General features: G+C 54.3%; 2 protein-coding genes across 2 annotated transcripts; one reads left to right on the top strand and one right to left on the bottom strand.

The window, feature by feature from the left end:
* The first annotated feature begins 1521 nt into the window (after positions 1-1521).
* On the top strand, positions 1522-3879 carry LOC112893108 (putative pectinesterase/pectinesterase inhibitor 45). Its single transcript, XM_025960276.1, has 3 exons — positions 1522-2690; positions 2819-2979; positions 3062-3879. The coding sequence occupies exons 1-3, from the start codon at positions 1522-1524 to the stop codon at positions 3760-3762; spliced, it is 2031 nt and encodes a 676-aa protein (XP_025816061.1). The 3' UTR covers positions 3763-3879.
* Positions 3880-4246: 367 nt separating this feature from the next.
* On the bottom strand, positions 4247-7502 carry LOC112893110 (pectinesterase-like). The gene is made up of 2 exons (XM_025960277.1): positions 6583-7502; positions 4247-5208 (listed from the first exon to the last, which is right to left on the bottom strand). Exons 1-2 carry the CDS (start codon positions 7487-7489, stop codon positions 4493-4495), a joined length of 1623 nt encoding a protein of 540 aa, XP_025816062.1. The 5' UTR covers positions 7490-7502; the 3' UTR covers positions 4247-4492.
* Positions 7503-15521: the final 8019 nt, after the last annotated feature.

The raw sequence follows: 15521 nt of genomic DNA on the forward strand, positions 1-15521 counted from the left end.
TCACTTGGAGCATGATGAGCAAGCCCAATGACTGGATCTAAATTTGCATGTGTTTTAGTGCAAATTTTGTGTTCTGCTTGATTTTTCGGTTCCTGTTAAAGAATATACCCCCTGCTTAGCCTGATGCGTTCATTACAAATACAACTTGTCTCAAATAGATCTCTACTATAGCAGTGTAGCAACTTGTTTTTGCCGTCAGATACGAAGTCTGAAATTTGAAATGGCTATTCTGTAGTTAATTTTTGTTGTCAAGTATATATATTCAGTGATCCGATTTACGTGAATGCACGTTTTTCGTCAGAGCAATTTAAACCCAAGGAATTATATTACCAGATTGAAGAGCATATAAAAGAGAGTATCTGCCAATCAGGAAGGAGAGAGATCTAGTGGCAAGCTCATCCATGATTGCAGAGTCCTTTTTCAAGTGGTTTATGGTCTTCATTTTTATTTGACAAATCCTCTCACACTCAGAACTTAGAATACAGGAAAAGATACTGTAAATATGGTCCAGATCTGCCTATCTTCAAGTCATAGTCTGCATTGTCGTTTCCTTCATAAAGACCAAAATCAATGTTTCAGTTAGATAGCTTCTATTGTTTTACTAGTCTGCTGTTGTGCATTCTAGATCAGCTACCATTTTGACATGTACATCTTAGAACACATAACTAGGAAACATGCATTGCAATTCACAAGTTCCAATTACTTGTTGATCATGAAAGATATGTTCAGTTTTGTAAGTTCCCCTAAAGCATCTGACAGATGCATCTCCATGTTGCAGGCGAGCTGCATTCCTCACAAGAATGCACTGTAATGGAAAAGGGAGGCGCAGGGTAGAATAAGGGGTTAATAGAATAAGTTGAGAACCAGAGGTTGCAGGGCAGATTTGCTCTGGGTCACTAAGCAAAAAACCTCGAGGCAAGAACTGGACCTTTTTCAGTTAGTGCTGGCACTTTTATTAGCAATGAGGGAGAGGAAAAGTAAATCAGGCAAAGGCATGAGGAGCCCCAAATGACAAACACCGTGTGCATGGACTAGGACTATTACACTGGACTACTGGAATGACCATTTGCGTCTAAAACAGGTACTGCTATTCGTCATTTGTTCTTGCTTTCCGTGGAGTACCCGGTCAGAGCATCTCACGCCATTCCACAGTTTACAGTTCATTCTCTCCTCGACCTGCTGTGTGATCTTCCTTTCGAGAGTCCCCAAATGGAGATGCTACTTTCTGCAGTCCTTGGTTAGGCGATCACTAGATCCTTAAACTTGTTCTTCCATAAATCCAAGCTGCAGGAACAGGATTTGGAGGACCGCCTCTGCAGGGTCCTGCTCCAAGCGCAGGTCATCATCGATGAAGCTATGGGACAGCAGATCACAAACCAAGCTATGCTCCTGCAGCTGGACATGCTGAGAAGCGCCATGCACCGGGCGCTTGGAGAGAGAGAGAGAGAGAGAGAGAGAGAGAGAGAGAGAGAGAGAGAGAGAGAGAGAGAGGAAAGAGGGAGGGGGGAAACGCCGTCGACCATGTCGGCGGCATTCTCGGACTTCGGCCCGCTCACGGAGCGGCGCCGCGTCGAGAAGCAGCGGCAGCAGCGCAGGCGCGTCATGTTCGCCGCCGCCGGCGCGTCGGTGGTTCTCATCCTCATTGTCATGGGCGGCGCTGCCGTCGCGTACAACGCTAGCGTCCAGGACGAGGAGTCGGATGACTCGTCGTCCTCCTCTTCCTCCTCGCTCTCTTCCCCTTCCGGCGGCGGCGGCTCGGGGTCGAGCCTGATCAGCGTGTCCAAGAGCGTCAAGGTGGTGTGTGCTCAGACCGACCACAGGGACGCCTGCGAGAAGAGCCTGTCCAAGGCCGCGAACGCCAGCGCGTCGTCGCCCAAGGACATCGTCCGCGCCTCCGTGGCCGTGATCGGGGACGCCGTCGGGAAGGCGTTCGACCGGTCGGCGCTGGCCACCAGCGACAACCCGCGCGTGAAGGCCGCCGTCGCGGACTGCAAGGAGATCTACCAGGACGCCAAGGCCGACCTCGCGCGCACGCTCCGCGGCATCGACGCCGGCGGCATGGACGAGGTCACCAAGCGCGGGTACGAGCTCCGCGTCTGGCTCAGCGCGGTGATCGCGCACATGGAGACGTGCATCGACGGGTTCCCCGACGGGGACCTGAAGAAGAACATGACCGCCACGATGGAATCCGGGAAGGAGCTGACCAGCAACGCGCTGGCCATCATCGAGAAGGCCTCGTCGTTCCTCGCCGCGCTCCACATCACGGCGGCCAGCCACAGGAGGTTGTTCAGCATCCGCGAAGGTGAAGACGTGGAGAAGCAGCCCAAAGTCAACCACTCGGGCACTTTCCTGGGCGAGCGCGGCGACGACAGCCCGGCGCCCGACAGTTACCGGAGGTTGTTCAGCATCCGGGAAGGTGAAGACGTGGAGAAGCAGCCCAAAGTCAACCACTCGGGCACTTTCCTGGGCGAGCGCGACGACAGCCCCGCGCCCGACAGTTACCGGAGGAGGCTGCTCGGCGTCGAGGAAGACACCGCACCGTGGGTGAACGCCCCGGAGAGGAGGCTGCTCAAAGGCAACAACTTCCAGAGCAGGCTGACGCCCAACGTGGTGGTGGCCAAGGACGGCAGCGGCAAGTTCAAGACCATCAACGAGGCGCTCAACGCCATGCCCGCCAAGTACACCGGAAGGTGCCGACGCACGCGCACGCGCGTGCATCCATTCATCCATGCTCTTTTCTTTCGTCAGATCCAGCTATGGAGAAGCTGTTGGGCATACGCCGATGACTCTAGCTTCTGCTCTCTCGTGCGCGGGACAGGTACCTGATCTACGTGAAGCAGGGGGTGTACGAGGAGTACGTGACGATCACCAGGGCCATGGAGAACGTGACCATGTACGGCGACGGCGCCATGAAGACCATCATCACCGGCAGCAGGAACTTCGCCGACGGCCTCACCACCTACAAAACCTCCACCTTCAGTAAGAAGAATTGCAGCCGTTTGGATTTCGCTTTTGCACGCGTGGCCTCATCAACCGCTGACACCAATTTGGACGCATGAAGACGAGCAGGGCGACGGCTTCATCGGCATCGCGCTGGGGTTCCGCAACACGGCCGGCGCGGCGAAGCACCAGGCGGTGGCGCTGCTGGTGCAGTCGGACAGGTCCATCTTCCTCAACTGCCGCATGGACGCGTACCAGGACACGCTGTACGCGCACTCCAAGGCGCAGTTCTACCGCAACTGCGTCATCTCGGGCACCATCGACTTCGTGTTCGGCGACGCGGCCGCCGTGTTCCAGAACTGCATCCTGGTCCTCCGCCGCCCCATGGACAACCAGCAGAACATCGCCACGGCGCAGGGCCGCGCCGACGGCCGCGAGAGCACGGGCTTCGTGTTCCAGTACTGCCGCTTCACCGCCGAGGCGGCGCTCAGGGACGCGTCCCGCCCCGCCATCCGCAGCTACCTCGCCCGCCCCTGGCGCGAGTTCTCGCGCACGCTCATCATGGAGTCCGAGATCCCCGCGTTCATCGACAAGGCCGGCTACCTGCCGTGGAACGGCGACTTCGGGCTCAAGACGCTGTGGTACGCCGAGTACGCGAACCGGGGGCCCGGCGCCGACACCGCTGGCCGCGTCACCTGGCCAGGGTACAAGAAGGTGATCAGCAAGGACGAGGCCGCCAAGTTCACCGTGCAGAGCTTCTTGCACGCCGAGCCGTGGCTCAAGCCCGCCGGCGCGCCGGTGAAGTACGGCTTCTGGGCGTGAGGACGTGCTCGTGGCGCGCATGCATCTGATTCCGAGGAACCTAGAGGACGCGATCCACAGCGACGTATGGAAGCGGAGGTCGGTTACCAAATGTGGCGCTGTTCAGTTGTTGGGAGCATGCTGATCCATGAACGGACCATAATCCTTGTACATTGTATGTGTTGATTTTGATACTGTATGTACATGTATTGGTATATCAGATTTTTGTTTTCAGTGTACCATATTATGAGTTGCAAAAAGAAGAAAAAGATAGGTTGATATCAAATGATACATAGGAATGCTCTCTCTCTCTCTCTCAACTCTCAACTCTCGACGGATACAGGAATGTCACAAACCCCAGGACTTCACATCAGCCTGTAGCATGATGGTTGGGATTTGGTTATACGCGCTTGGAAAATTACTAATTCATTCAGATCATCTCGGTCTTCTTCAGAGGAATTTTGGCCATTTCAGTTTCGGTCAATCTATTAGCAGAGTAGCACAGCTGATTTTACCTGGTAACATACACTGTCCACTGCTGATTTCACCTGGTAACAGAGATGCACTGCTGATTTCAAACAATCCCAATCAAAACCCCAAATTCATCCACCATTTCTTGCACACATTCCCCTCCACAGTCATCATGTAGGACTATTCTGCTAGTATATATAGTATAAGATGACAACACTACTAACTCTACACCCAGAGGCAACGGAGGCCTGATCGAGCCGGCACCGCTGGAGCAGACTCATCAAGAGGTGAGGCCGGCGGTGTACTTGATGCCGGTGGGCGGCAGCCACATGTTGCCCCCAATGAACTGCGCGACGGTGAAGTTGCCGGCCTCCGCGGGGCTGGTCATGACGTGGAACCCCGGCCACCGGACCCGCGAGCCGACGCCGGCGCCGGGGCCGGTGTTCATGTACTCCCCGTAGTAGAGCGTGTCGAGCGCGAACTCCCCGTCCCACGCAAGCCACCCCTCGGGGCGCACCGCGGCGCCGATGTACGACTGCATGAACACCACCCGGGAGTACTGCTTCCACGGCCGGCCGAGGTACGTCTGCGCCCCGGCGGTCCCGTTGCCGCCGCCGGAGGCCGCGAGGAGCTCGCCGTGGGCGGAGACGTTGCAGAACTGGAAGGCGAAGCCCGTGGTCATGTTGGCGTCGAGCCGGCCCTGCGCGGTGACGGAGTTCTTCTGCGCGGGCAGCGGGAGGCGCGCGAGGAGGAGGCAGTTCTGGAACACGGCGGCGGCGTTGCCGAAGACGAAGTCGACGGTGCCCGTGATGCGGCAGTCGCGGTAGAACTGGCGGAGCGAGTGCGCGTACAGCGTGTCCTGGTACCCCTCGAAGGCGCAGCGGTAGAAGACGGAGAGGTCCGAGTCGCACCGGAGCGCCACCGCCTGGTGCTTGGCGGGGCCCGCCGTGTTCTCGAACGTCAGGTCCCGCGCGATGAAGCCCTTGCCGTTCACGGCTGCGGATCGACGGCGAAGCAGATGGAAGAAACTCCGTCAGAATGGTGGCGGTGGCCACTGGCCCGGGGTCTCCATCAGTCATCACAAGTACAGTGTAATAAGAAGGTCAAGATCATGGCATGTGGTCGGCACCTGGCCCTGCCCCTCCAGTACAGAACATGCAGTGAGAGGCAAGCACCCGCACCACAGGTCATGATCGCGAGATGACGTGATGGTCCTCCTCACCACTGTCACCAGTCACCCACCAGACCTCGTCCTCCCCCAGATTCACAGGCCGGCCGGCCGGCTCGCAGTCGCAGCGGGGTGGGCCCCCACGGCAGTGGCACAGCACCGCCGCGTGCCCGCATGCCAGGGCAGCGCCCGTGCCGGGGCGCGGCGGCGCCTGCATGGATGGTTGGATTGGTGGGTGTGGGGTGAGGGTGCACGGGGTTCTCTCTCGGCAGAGGGCCACGCGGAGCCAGCCCCTGCCCATGCATGGATGCACCGCGTTCGCCGTTGGCGCGCGTTGCAACCACCCAAAACCCTGAGCCAGTTTTTAATGCGGCACGTTGCGCGTATTTAAGGCGAGGAGGCAGGTGGTGGGAGTTCGGTGTACTGCACCCTGCTACAGTGCTACTTGGTGGCACATTGTATGGGACAGATGGGGTGTGTACAGGCGCGTGCACCGTGTCGCCGGGAATTTCCGGCTCGCCACCCCAGCAGAAGGGCGTCACTTGAAGCCATTGGCAGGCCAGGGCGCGCCAGGCTCCCCTGGCGCACCAGCCGTGTTGCTTCCTCGACCCACAACTGGTACCGCGGCGGCACGGGCGGCGATCCGCGGCGGTCGGCACCACCCTCGGTGGGTACTCGGTACCGACCGACTGCCCATCATCCCGTGCTGCTGCTGCTCGCCGGTGATCCACGGCATGCTGTTGCCACACCACGCCTGACGCGCACCGCAACGTACGGTCGGTCGGTCGGTCGTAGCCATACCGTGGCCCAATGATGGCACCTTGACCATCTTACGTCTTACTACGTCGACATGGGGTCATTGTTCGTAAAGCTTAGCTGGTAATGTAAGCTTAGTGGGCTTATCCCTGGTGAATCTAGCTTAGCAACGCTAACAAGCTCTGAGCAATTGTTAGTAGTGGTGACAAGGACCTAGTGGTCTTGGCTTTGACCGTGCACTTGCGTAGCGTATCCATTCAGTTTCATGCATGGACCACAACTCTGGTCCTCTGCATACTCCTACTACGACGTGCTATCTGCAATCAAGCTTTCATGAGCTTGTTTGAACGACCGTCTACTCTCTAGTTGTCTCCAGCGAGGTCGAGTTTTCACGAGATTTGGAGCAGAACGTACGGGAGAACAGAGTGGGGACGGGGCGCACTCACCGACGGTGGCGCTGCGGTAGGTGGTGTAGCCGTCGCCGTAGCTGCGGTGGCCGGAGATGACCGTGGCGCCCATCCCGTCGCCGACCAGCATCAGGTTCCACTTCTTCTTCTTCACGTCCACCGTCTCCCTGTACACGCCCTTCTTCACGTAGATCACGAACCGCGCCGCGCTCTCCGCGGGCGCCGCCTCCACGGCCGCGCGCACCGTCGTGAAGTTGCCGCTCCCGTCCTGCGCCACCACGGCGTCCACCGGCAGCCCCCCCGGCCCCACGGGCATCTGCAGCAGCCACCGTTCCCTCGCGCGCAGCCACCGCGGGGGCCGGGCGCCGCCGAGGAGGCCGCGGCGGGAGGACGGCGGATACGCGGCGGCGACCTGGCCGAGGCCGTCGGCGAGGAGCGACGTGACGGCCTGGAGCCCCGTGGCGACGAGCGAGCCGAGGACCGAGCCGGTCGCGTCCAGGCCCTCCTTGCACGTGTCCTGGTTCCCGAGCGCGCCGCTCAGCCAGGACCGGAGGTCGGAGCGGGCGTCGCCGGTGCCGAGGCGGCCGCCTGCGCTGGTGGGCGACGGCGAGGTGGTGGACATGGACCACGAGAGCTCGTCGGAGGAGAGGTCCAGGAGGTCGAGGCAGTCGGCGACGGCGGAGGAGAGGCGGAGGTCGCCGCCGCCGAGAATGCCGCCGATGGGGAACCCCGAGATGATGCCTGCCACGCTCCTGATCGCGTCCAGCGTCTCGCGCAGCGTGGAGAGCAGCCCGGCCGAGATGCCCGTCTCCACTGCCCTCGCCGCCGGCGACGGCATCGTGACGGGGTGCGCATTGGTGAAGGGGAGCACTAGCAGAAGCAGCAACGAGAGCGCGAGGAGGCGCGGAGGAGGAGGTGCTGCGGCGCGCGGAGACGCCGACTCCATGGCTCGTCTCTAGCTTGCGAGAGTGAGAGTGGCGGCTGTGTGCTCCGCTCGGGCCACGGGTGTATATAAGCACGGGTTCGGCCGCGGTTTTCGCACTATTCGAAGAACGCTTAACCTTAACCACGACCGCAGCGAGATGACGGTGAGTCGGTGATGGCAGGAGAACATGGCTGGCGGCGTCAGGGGTTCAGGCAAGGTGTCATGGAGATGGCACCCAAACTGAGCAGTGAGCAGTACCGGCAAACTGTTCTGTGTGACCGACAGTTTTGGTGTGCGCGGTGTCGCTGAACGAAAAAGTGGCTTTGGATGCTTGCTCTGTGGACTAGCTAGCAATTCTAGTTACAGGTGCTTTTCATTTCCAGCCGTCGGTCACTTGCTTCAGCGCCGATCAGTTCTAAAACAGGGGTGAAACATGGCACTTCAGTGTTTTAAGAGGAGGAAAACGCTCGCTTATTCGGTTCTGTAGTTTGCTTGTGGCACGTTTGTCCATCGTTCGATCACCTTACAGCAGGGAATCACACCCATAAGAGTTCCCGGCATCCCCGAACTGTACAGAGGTAGCAAAGTGCCCGAAAGATCGAAGAATCCCTGCACATCCAGCAGGCAGCAGCGCAGGTGCTTTCCAGCCACACTGGTACTAGCACTACCAGTCCAGTGCAGTGCAGAACCCGGATCGGCCGTTCCCCATCCTTCCTCGCTCTCCCAAATACTCCGATATGTGACCCTGACCCCGGTCTCGTAGCTTCGTGGCATGCATGTGCTGCCCCGTCGCCCCGTACACATCAAGAGCTTTCTGACCATTCCCACGTTCTCTCGTGTCATCCCTCATCCGCCTGGCTGCGTGCCGGCGCCGCCGATCCTTCGGCCGGAAGCAAGCAGCTGATGCCGACACCGAGGAGCCCCGAGCGTCGGAGGGTGGAGGTGTCAGGTGTGCCCGGGCGCCCGGCCCCGTCTAGACCGCGGGCCACAGGCCACATTGTGCTGGATGGATATGCAGAGGCCTGCGTCGCGTGCGTGCATGCGCGCGTCCACAGTTCCCCACCGCGTTTTTCGTGTAAAGCAGCGCGCAAAAGCGACCAAAAGACGAGCTGCATTTTGGTGCCACACTGCCACTAGTAGCCTGCTGGACGCGGTGGCGGTGGACTGGAGAAGTGGAGTGGGTTGGGCACCAGTTGGATGGAGATGCTCGCCGCCGGTAGGAGAGCAATCTGTGGCCCTGCCCCTGTGCGATGTGCAGTGTGCTCACTCCACCAGCTCCTGCATGTGTTTTCTTCAAAGAAAACGGATGGAACTACGTAAAGTGAGCTGATTTTTTTTCTAGACAAATGCATCGAAAGCTTTTACATCTTCTTCCGTAGATTACTAGATTATTCTGAATAATAGTGGTGCGAAGGTGCATGAGTATTTAATCTTTTTCAGGGAAAAGGCACAAATTCCTTTTCTTGTGTGAGTACGTGAATGAGTTGCCGATTGGCAAGGTTGCGGCTCCTCCAAAAAGGTTCCAGCTCCTTGGTAGAGCGTCTTCTCTGTTGGAGCTCATACTGTTCTGAAAAACGTTTAGCAAAACAGTTTCACCTTACTTTTCTTATAAATAGAGTGAAGAGGAGGAGCTGGTTGGAGCCACGTTTTGTGGCTCTACCACTACAGTGGAAGCCGTTTGGACTTTATCAACAGCTTCATGCATGAAGCCGCTTCCAAACTAACCTTTTGGTAGGACTTCACCGGAGCCGCTTCCAAACTAACCTTTTGGTAGGACTTCAGCCAGAGCCGGTTTTAGAGTTTTTTTTTTAAGCTTCCTAAAAAGGCTCCAAGTATGGATCCCTGTGAAGGTGCTTGGGCTTCCAAAATAAGTCAAAAGGCAAACCAAAGAAAGTTGCTTCCTCCTAAGTGCTTCCACGAAAGCTGCTTTCCCGTAGTTTATTTTCCACAGCCACTCTCGGCGTGTTTTTAGCGGCTGTGAGCACGATCCTTTCAGCAAAATTACCCGCAATGCCACCGCCCGCTTATGAGCGTTCCGTTTCGTTCTTTCTTTCCCCCAACGCCTCTCTCGCTCCCTCCCCCGACGCGGCACGGCCCTCCAGCGGCGGCGCCCCTCCATCTCCTCCCCTCGAGCCCGCGGCGGCGCCCCTCCCAAACGCCGCCGGCGCCCGTCCCCACCTCCTCCGGTGCCCCTCTCCAACTCCTCCGGCGCCCCTCACCCACTCCGCCTTCTCCTCCCCGGCCCTGGCTGCCTCCCCACCTGGATATCCAGCCCAACGAGCTCGAGCAGGACGGCGAGGCGACGGCCGTGGGGTCCGACAGCGGCAGCGCGAGATCTGGGTTTGGGGCCCTGGCGCTGCTCTGCGTGGCCGCGCACTTCCAAGGCGCCTCCTGCCGCGGCGGCGGTGGTGGCGGCGGCAGGGGCGGTGTGAGGGGTCTGAGGGAGGGGCGGCGGCGGCGGGAGGTTCGCTCTGTCGCGTGGAGGAGGCTGGTCGGGCCTAGGCGTGGGGGACACGTGGCTGCCGGTGGCTCGTCCGCGAGCTCAACATCGTCCTCAACGACGTCGCCATCACCCACCTCGCCTACGGGTCGAGAGGATAGGTAGCAAGAGCAACAGAGGAGCAGCTTGTGTCTTGTGCGGTTAGAAAAAGATAAGGAATGAAAGGGGAATGGATAAGGAAGAAAGTAAACGGAGAAAGAAAATTAAAAAATATTGATTATTGGTTAATCTTATATTCATTAATCATTTTCATTTCATATATCAAATGGTGTTATAAATTGAAGGAAACATAAGTTCACGCAAATCAGCAAACAACATAGTGTTTTATGATCAATTTGCATATCAACATTATCTCAAGCCTAAAATGGTGAATGCAAAAATTAAAACATAATAAGATTCCATACCATTAGTGAACAAATCAATAATTTACGATCAATTTGAATATCAACAGTCCCTCAGCACTTCAGGGATATTACAAAAATTTTGCAGCAAACCTACAGTTCTAAAGCTGTTCCAACTAAAACGGTTTTCAGTTTTTTAACACCTCACAGCAGTTTTTTCCACGGCTCATAGTCTACAATAATTTTTTTCGCACCCACAACCCATGCAGATACACCATAACCCGATACACGAGATCCCATTTTGATCGGGCGCAGCATTTCTTCTGATTGATATCATTTCCAATCGAAATTATCCACCAGGGGGTCAAACCGTCAACGCCACCGTGCACGTATGCATGTAACGGCTTGGTGGAAATGATGATACTGCGGAGGGAGAAATTGGGACCGTTACCGTTTTTCTTTCAAAAAAAAGTTGGGACCGTTTTTCTTTCAAAAAAAAGTTGGGACCGTGTGTCTCGTTTGCAAGTTTACCTTGACCACACACTTTCCACTCTCGCGCAGTAAACTTTACCGACGAAAGGCAAGGAATGAAAACCATGCACAATTTTTCTAAAAATTTGTGAACGCAGTTCACGAATTCAGTTTGCCGCAGAGTGGCCTGAAACTGAAACCGTAACCTGCTCCATGAACCAAACTCTTAACCTTTCTGACCATTGGAAAACCATCTCGCCGACACAAACTAGCAGCACGCCGTCCAGCCGACAGCGATAAACACACGCACACCAGACTAGTAGACGCTCGACGAGAGGCCGCTGTTTCACTGCCCCGCCCACACAACCGCGCGCTGCCGCCACCGCCGCGCGGCGCGCGTCCGTTGGGCGCCGACGTCGCGATCGCAGGGAGACGGCGGAGCCCCCGGAAACGCGAAGGCGAGGCCGGCTGGGCGCTGCATGTGACGTGCTGGGAAAACCAGCCAGAACCCCGCAACCGTGGTCGCCGTCCGGCACCATGCGCCCGCCCAGGCGCCCGCGCGCGCGCGCGCACACGTACGCCCCCGCAGGCACGCATCGACTCGACGTACCAGCTGCCAAGCTGACCCGCGGGCGCCGGCAGGTACACCCAGGCCGCCGGCGCCCATCATCCACCGGTAGCCGCGTGAAATAAATCCCTGCCAATTTGCCATGTTCTGTAGCCCAGCTCGTCAGGGCGCGCGCGGCGCCGAGCTGGAGGACGGCGGCGGCGGCCGCCGGTAGGTGTGCGCGGCCCCGCGGATCTGCGAGCGAACCATCCAGCTTGCTTTATGGATCAGGGACTTGAGGCCACGTTTGGGTGGCACGATTACTCAGCTTGGATTTGGAACTTTACGAACGAACTGATGATTGCAAAGCGCGTTGGTGCACGAGCCTGTCATTGTCAGTCCAGCCCACCCAGAACCATATCCAAAAGGACCAAAAGCCCTCGCACTTTTGTTTGAGAGACGGTAAAACGATGGGTAGGCAGCAGTACACCTTTGTCTCCGAAACAGTACATCTTTGGACTCTATGGTGGGGATTTCCAGTCGGCGAGCGCTCGCCAGGGGCGTTCCCAGCGATCGATCTCCGACAGCCCCCACACTTTTCTTTTTGAAAAGTTTTATTTTCCACAATTTTTCAATTTTAGAAAGTTATCAACTTATATACAGAAGTTTTATGTACAAACTTTTTCAAGACATCTTTTCCGCAAAAATATTGCTAAAGAATTTTCACAAACAACTTTTCTGCATAATTTATACTTATAATTTCTCGTGATAAGTTTCTAGTGATAATTTTACAAATCTTCATCACAAATTCACATGAGAATGTCGTCACGCGCATAACTTTTGCGCAAAAAAACGTTCACAACCAAAAAGTTGGAGATAAAACTTTACTAATTTATCTAACAAAACTATGCACCAAATTTGTTGTACATCAAAAGTTCAAAAGAAGGACAGAAGACGCTGGGCCACAAACAGCCGCTGAGCTCGAGCTGCATCCGACGGCCGCGCGCATCGCGGCGGAGCCCGGGCTGCCTCCCAGCAACAAGGCGCGGCGCCGTAGCCCCCGTCGGCAGTTCGTGTCGAGGCGGAGCCCAAGACCCCTCCCGGCAGCGAGCTCGCGGCATGCACGTGGTGCCATGGACTGTTGGATCGATCGCTAGGAAGAGAGAGAGCGGGCGAACGTAAATTTGGATTTGCGCTCTAGGGTCCTCGCCTAATAAACAGTAATCTAAACATCTCTGCCTCCTCCCATAGGCTAATCTGAAAAAAAAAATCTGAGGTTATATATAGCTCTCAGGTTCAATTCCTCGCATCAACAATAGAAACTCCCTTTTTTTTTGTAATTTCTCTTCCATGACATAAAAAATCACAAAATTATTTCTTGTACAAATCGGGTCATAATTTGGGGTATGCAGCTCAATCACTAGAGCACTGAAACACACATATTTCGAGGCACAAGGTTTGGCCCATTGCATCTCTAACGAAAACTACTTTTTTAAAATTTCCCTTCGCATTAAAAACATGAGTCCATGAAGAGATACTTGCAAATTGTGCCATCGTGTAACTTACCTATTTATTGGAGTAAAAAAGAGTCCATAAAGAAATACTTGCAAGATCCGCAGCAAGGCGCCGGTGGTACATCTAGTTCATATTATAGTACAGCCTTGACAAAAAAAGGAACACAACTTTCTTTTAAATAGTATATATAGCGCTGAGTTTTAAGATGCGTATTCATCTAGTTCATCTAGCTTCATATTAGGCACGACCCACACGCAGTTCAATTCCTCGCATCAACAATAGAAACTCCCTTTCCTTATGCCCACGCGTAGAAGTGCCGGGTGGCGGCTGTCGCGGGGGCGCGAATGGCCCCGGGAGTCCTCCATGGCTGCTGCCGCGGGAGCTTTACGGTGGTGCACAGCCGGAGAAAGGCACATCAGTGCCGGTCACAGGAAACTTTAGTGCCGGTCCCCGTGACCGGCACTAAATGGCCGGCACTAACGTGACAGTCGTTAGAGTGCCGGCTACATTGACCAGCACTAAAGGGCGAGTGTTAATGCCGGTCCGAAATACCAGCCGGCACTAACGTGCCCGACCCCGCCCGGTTCCTGGCAGCAAGGTTAGTGCCGGCTGGTATAACTGGCCGGCACTAAATCTTTTTTCCTATTTATCTTTTGTTTTTCGTTTTTATACGTATGGCTATGCGTATTTCTACCGTATGCGACTATATAATCGTACTTTTTGCATTGCACAGTAATATTAGGACAGCATATTACACTAATATTATATATATATATATTCATCATGTATGGAACACTTAGGAGTTCAAAAGTACTTGAGATATTACAAATTATTAAGAACATCAACTATAGTAATTTATCAGCTTCCCCGTCGTCGGATCTTTTTTGGCGACGCTTGTACGGACATTGCCATAAAATTCGCCCTTAGGATTTATGACTTCATCGAGCAGGAATCCGCATATAGCTTCTTGAATTGCCCTGATCCGAGCCATTTCAATGAGTTCTTCTTTCATTCGCCAATGCTGTCACATTTTTCGATAAAAACATGAGAATAAAAGATAATGAATTAAAATGATGAGCAGATGTGATTGTGCTCACGTACATTGAATGCCTCCATTGTCATTTGCTCTTTTTCACTTGCAAAAGAGTTGATCCACTCGCATACGTAGTATCCACATAAGTTGTTTCCTTGTTCCTGTCTCCAACACTATGGACAAACGTGGGTTAAGATATAGAATTTTCTGATGTTTATTGCGAATGACATTAGTAGCGAGAGTATATTCATACCGGAAAATCAGTCACCCAACAAAGAGACTCGATTTCACCTATGGGCAAGCCTATGTGTTTGCGGAGGTAGCGACGCCATGCAGTATTTACCACCTCGATGAGATCTTGGTACTTTGATTTATCTTGCCTTAACGAGTCGTACACCAAGACCTTGTGCTCGTCAATCCGAATACAAAGCAATATCCAATGAAAGCTGTGCATATACGTACGCATAACCAATTAATGTTGATTATAATAGTTATTAAATAGTATTATTAATACGAAGGGATTGAAAAAAAGAGGCTAACAAAGAACGACTCACTGATGGTTGTATGGCAAGAGAATGAAGGGACACATGCTATCCTTACGCAACCCCCTGTATATAACATTGACTATTTCTTCAGGCTTTTGCTCTACCGTTTTCTCGTGTATAATATTGGGGTCGAAAAACCCGACATTATGGAAGTTCTTCTTTCGGCAAATTTGAATTTTTGACCTACAGGACACAAGAAAAACGGGGATCAGTCAACACACAAGGCTAAAAATAATGAAACGAGAGACAATACTCACATGCACCGTACACTCACGAGGGACTTGTGAAGGGCATCTTGATGGTATAAATCATTAAGTGCTTCAAACTCGATATATACATCATCTGCCCCCGCCAGAAATGCTCATCTTTAATCCGGGCTGGGAACATCTCTAATTCATTAGCTTTAGATTGCACGGCATACCATTTGTGTAACTCGGCCATTCTCGTTGGTAGGAATAGTAGCAACTCTGGCCATATCAAAGGTTCATCAAGTACAAACTTTTTCTTGCCGCGGGCATTCTGTAGGGCCTCCCCAAGCAACTGAGCCCTTGTTAGATCAGTTTGTAATATCATCCCAGCCATGGTCAACGGATCTCTTGATTCATCAGGACATTCTTCACGCGGCACTATCAACGGAGGGATCGATTGTTTGGACTGCTCTCCGAGCTGGGGAACGGTCTTTGCATTGATCCGTCGATTCTTGGGGTTGTTGTAGTACTTTCTGATCAGCCGATCATAATCCGACTCCCTTTCTTTCTCCTTGGTGGGATCTTTAATGAAGTGTTTAATGAAGTGTGCCTTCGTAACCGGATCTATTACTGTCTTCTTATTTGCAGCCTCCCTCAGTAGCTTGCGCTTCAGCAAGAAGGTTTGAAACAATTCTTCTGCCTCTTTCTCTTCTGGAGCCTTCGCTTTCTTCTTTCTTTGCTGCTTATGAGATGGCTGGACCGAAGGTACCATGTATGCCTTCTGTCACTGACTCTGATTCTGTTGTGCGGCTGGTGATGATGCCGAAATTGGCTCGCTTTGTGCGGCTGGTGATGGCGGATCCATGATGGGGTCCCGTGTAGGCGGTGGAGAAGGTGGGCCAACACTAGGATT

This window comes from Panicum hallii, chromosome 5 (genome assembly GCF_002211085.1).
Source record: "Panicum hallii strain FIL2 chromosome 5, PHallii_v3.1, whole genome shotgun sequence".
Lineage (NCBI taxonomy): Eukaryota > Viridiplantae > Streptophyta > Magnoliopsida > Poales > Poaceae > Panicum > Panicum hallii.

Coding starts and splice junctions, on each gene's coding strand:
- LOC112893108 (XM_025960276.1), top strand. CDS start 1,522: ATGTCGGCGGCATTCTCGGACTTCGGCCCGCTCACGGAGCGGCGCCGC. Junction 2,691..2,818: donor CCCGCCAAGTACACCGGAAG/GTGCCGACGCAC, acceptor TGCGCGGGACAG/GTACCTGATCTACGTGAAGC. Junction 2,980..3,061: donor CTACAAAACCTCCACCTTCA/GTAAGAAGAATT, acceptor GGACGCATGAAG/ACGAGCAGGGCGACGGCTTC.
- LOC112893110 (XM_025960277.1), bottom strand. CDS start 7,489: ATGGAGTCGGCGTCTCCGCGCGCCGCAGCACCTCCTCCTCCGCGCCTC. Junction 5,209..6,582: donor CTACCGCAGCGCCACCGTCG/GTGAGTGCGCCC, acceptor GTCGATCCGCAG/CCGTGAACGGCAAGGGCTTC.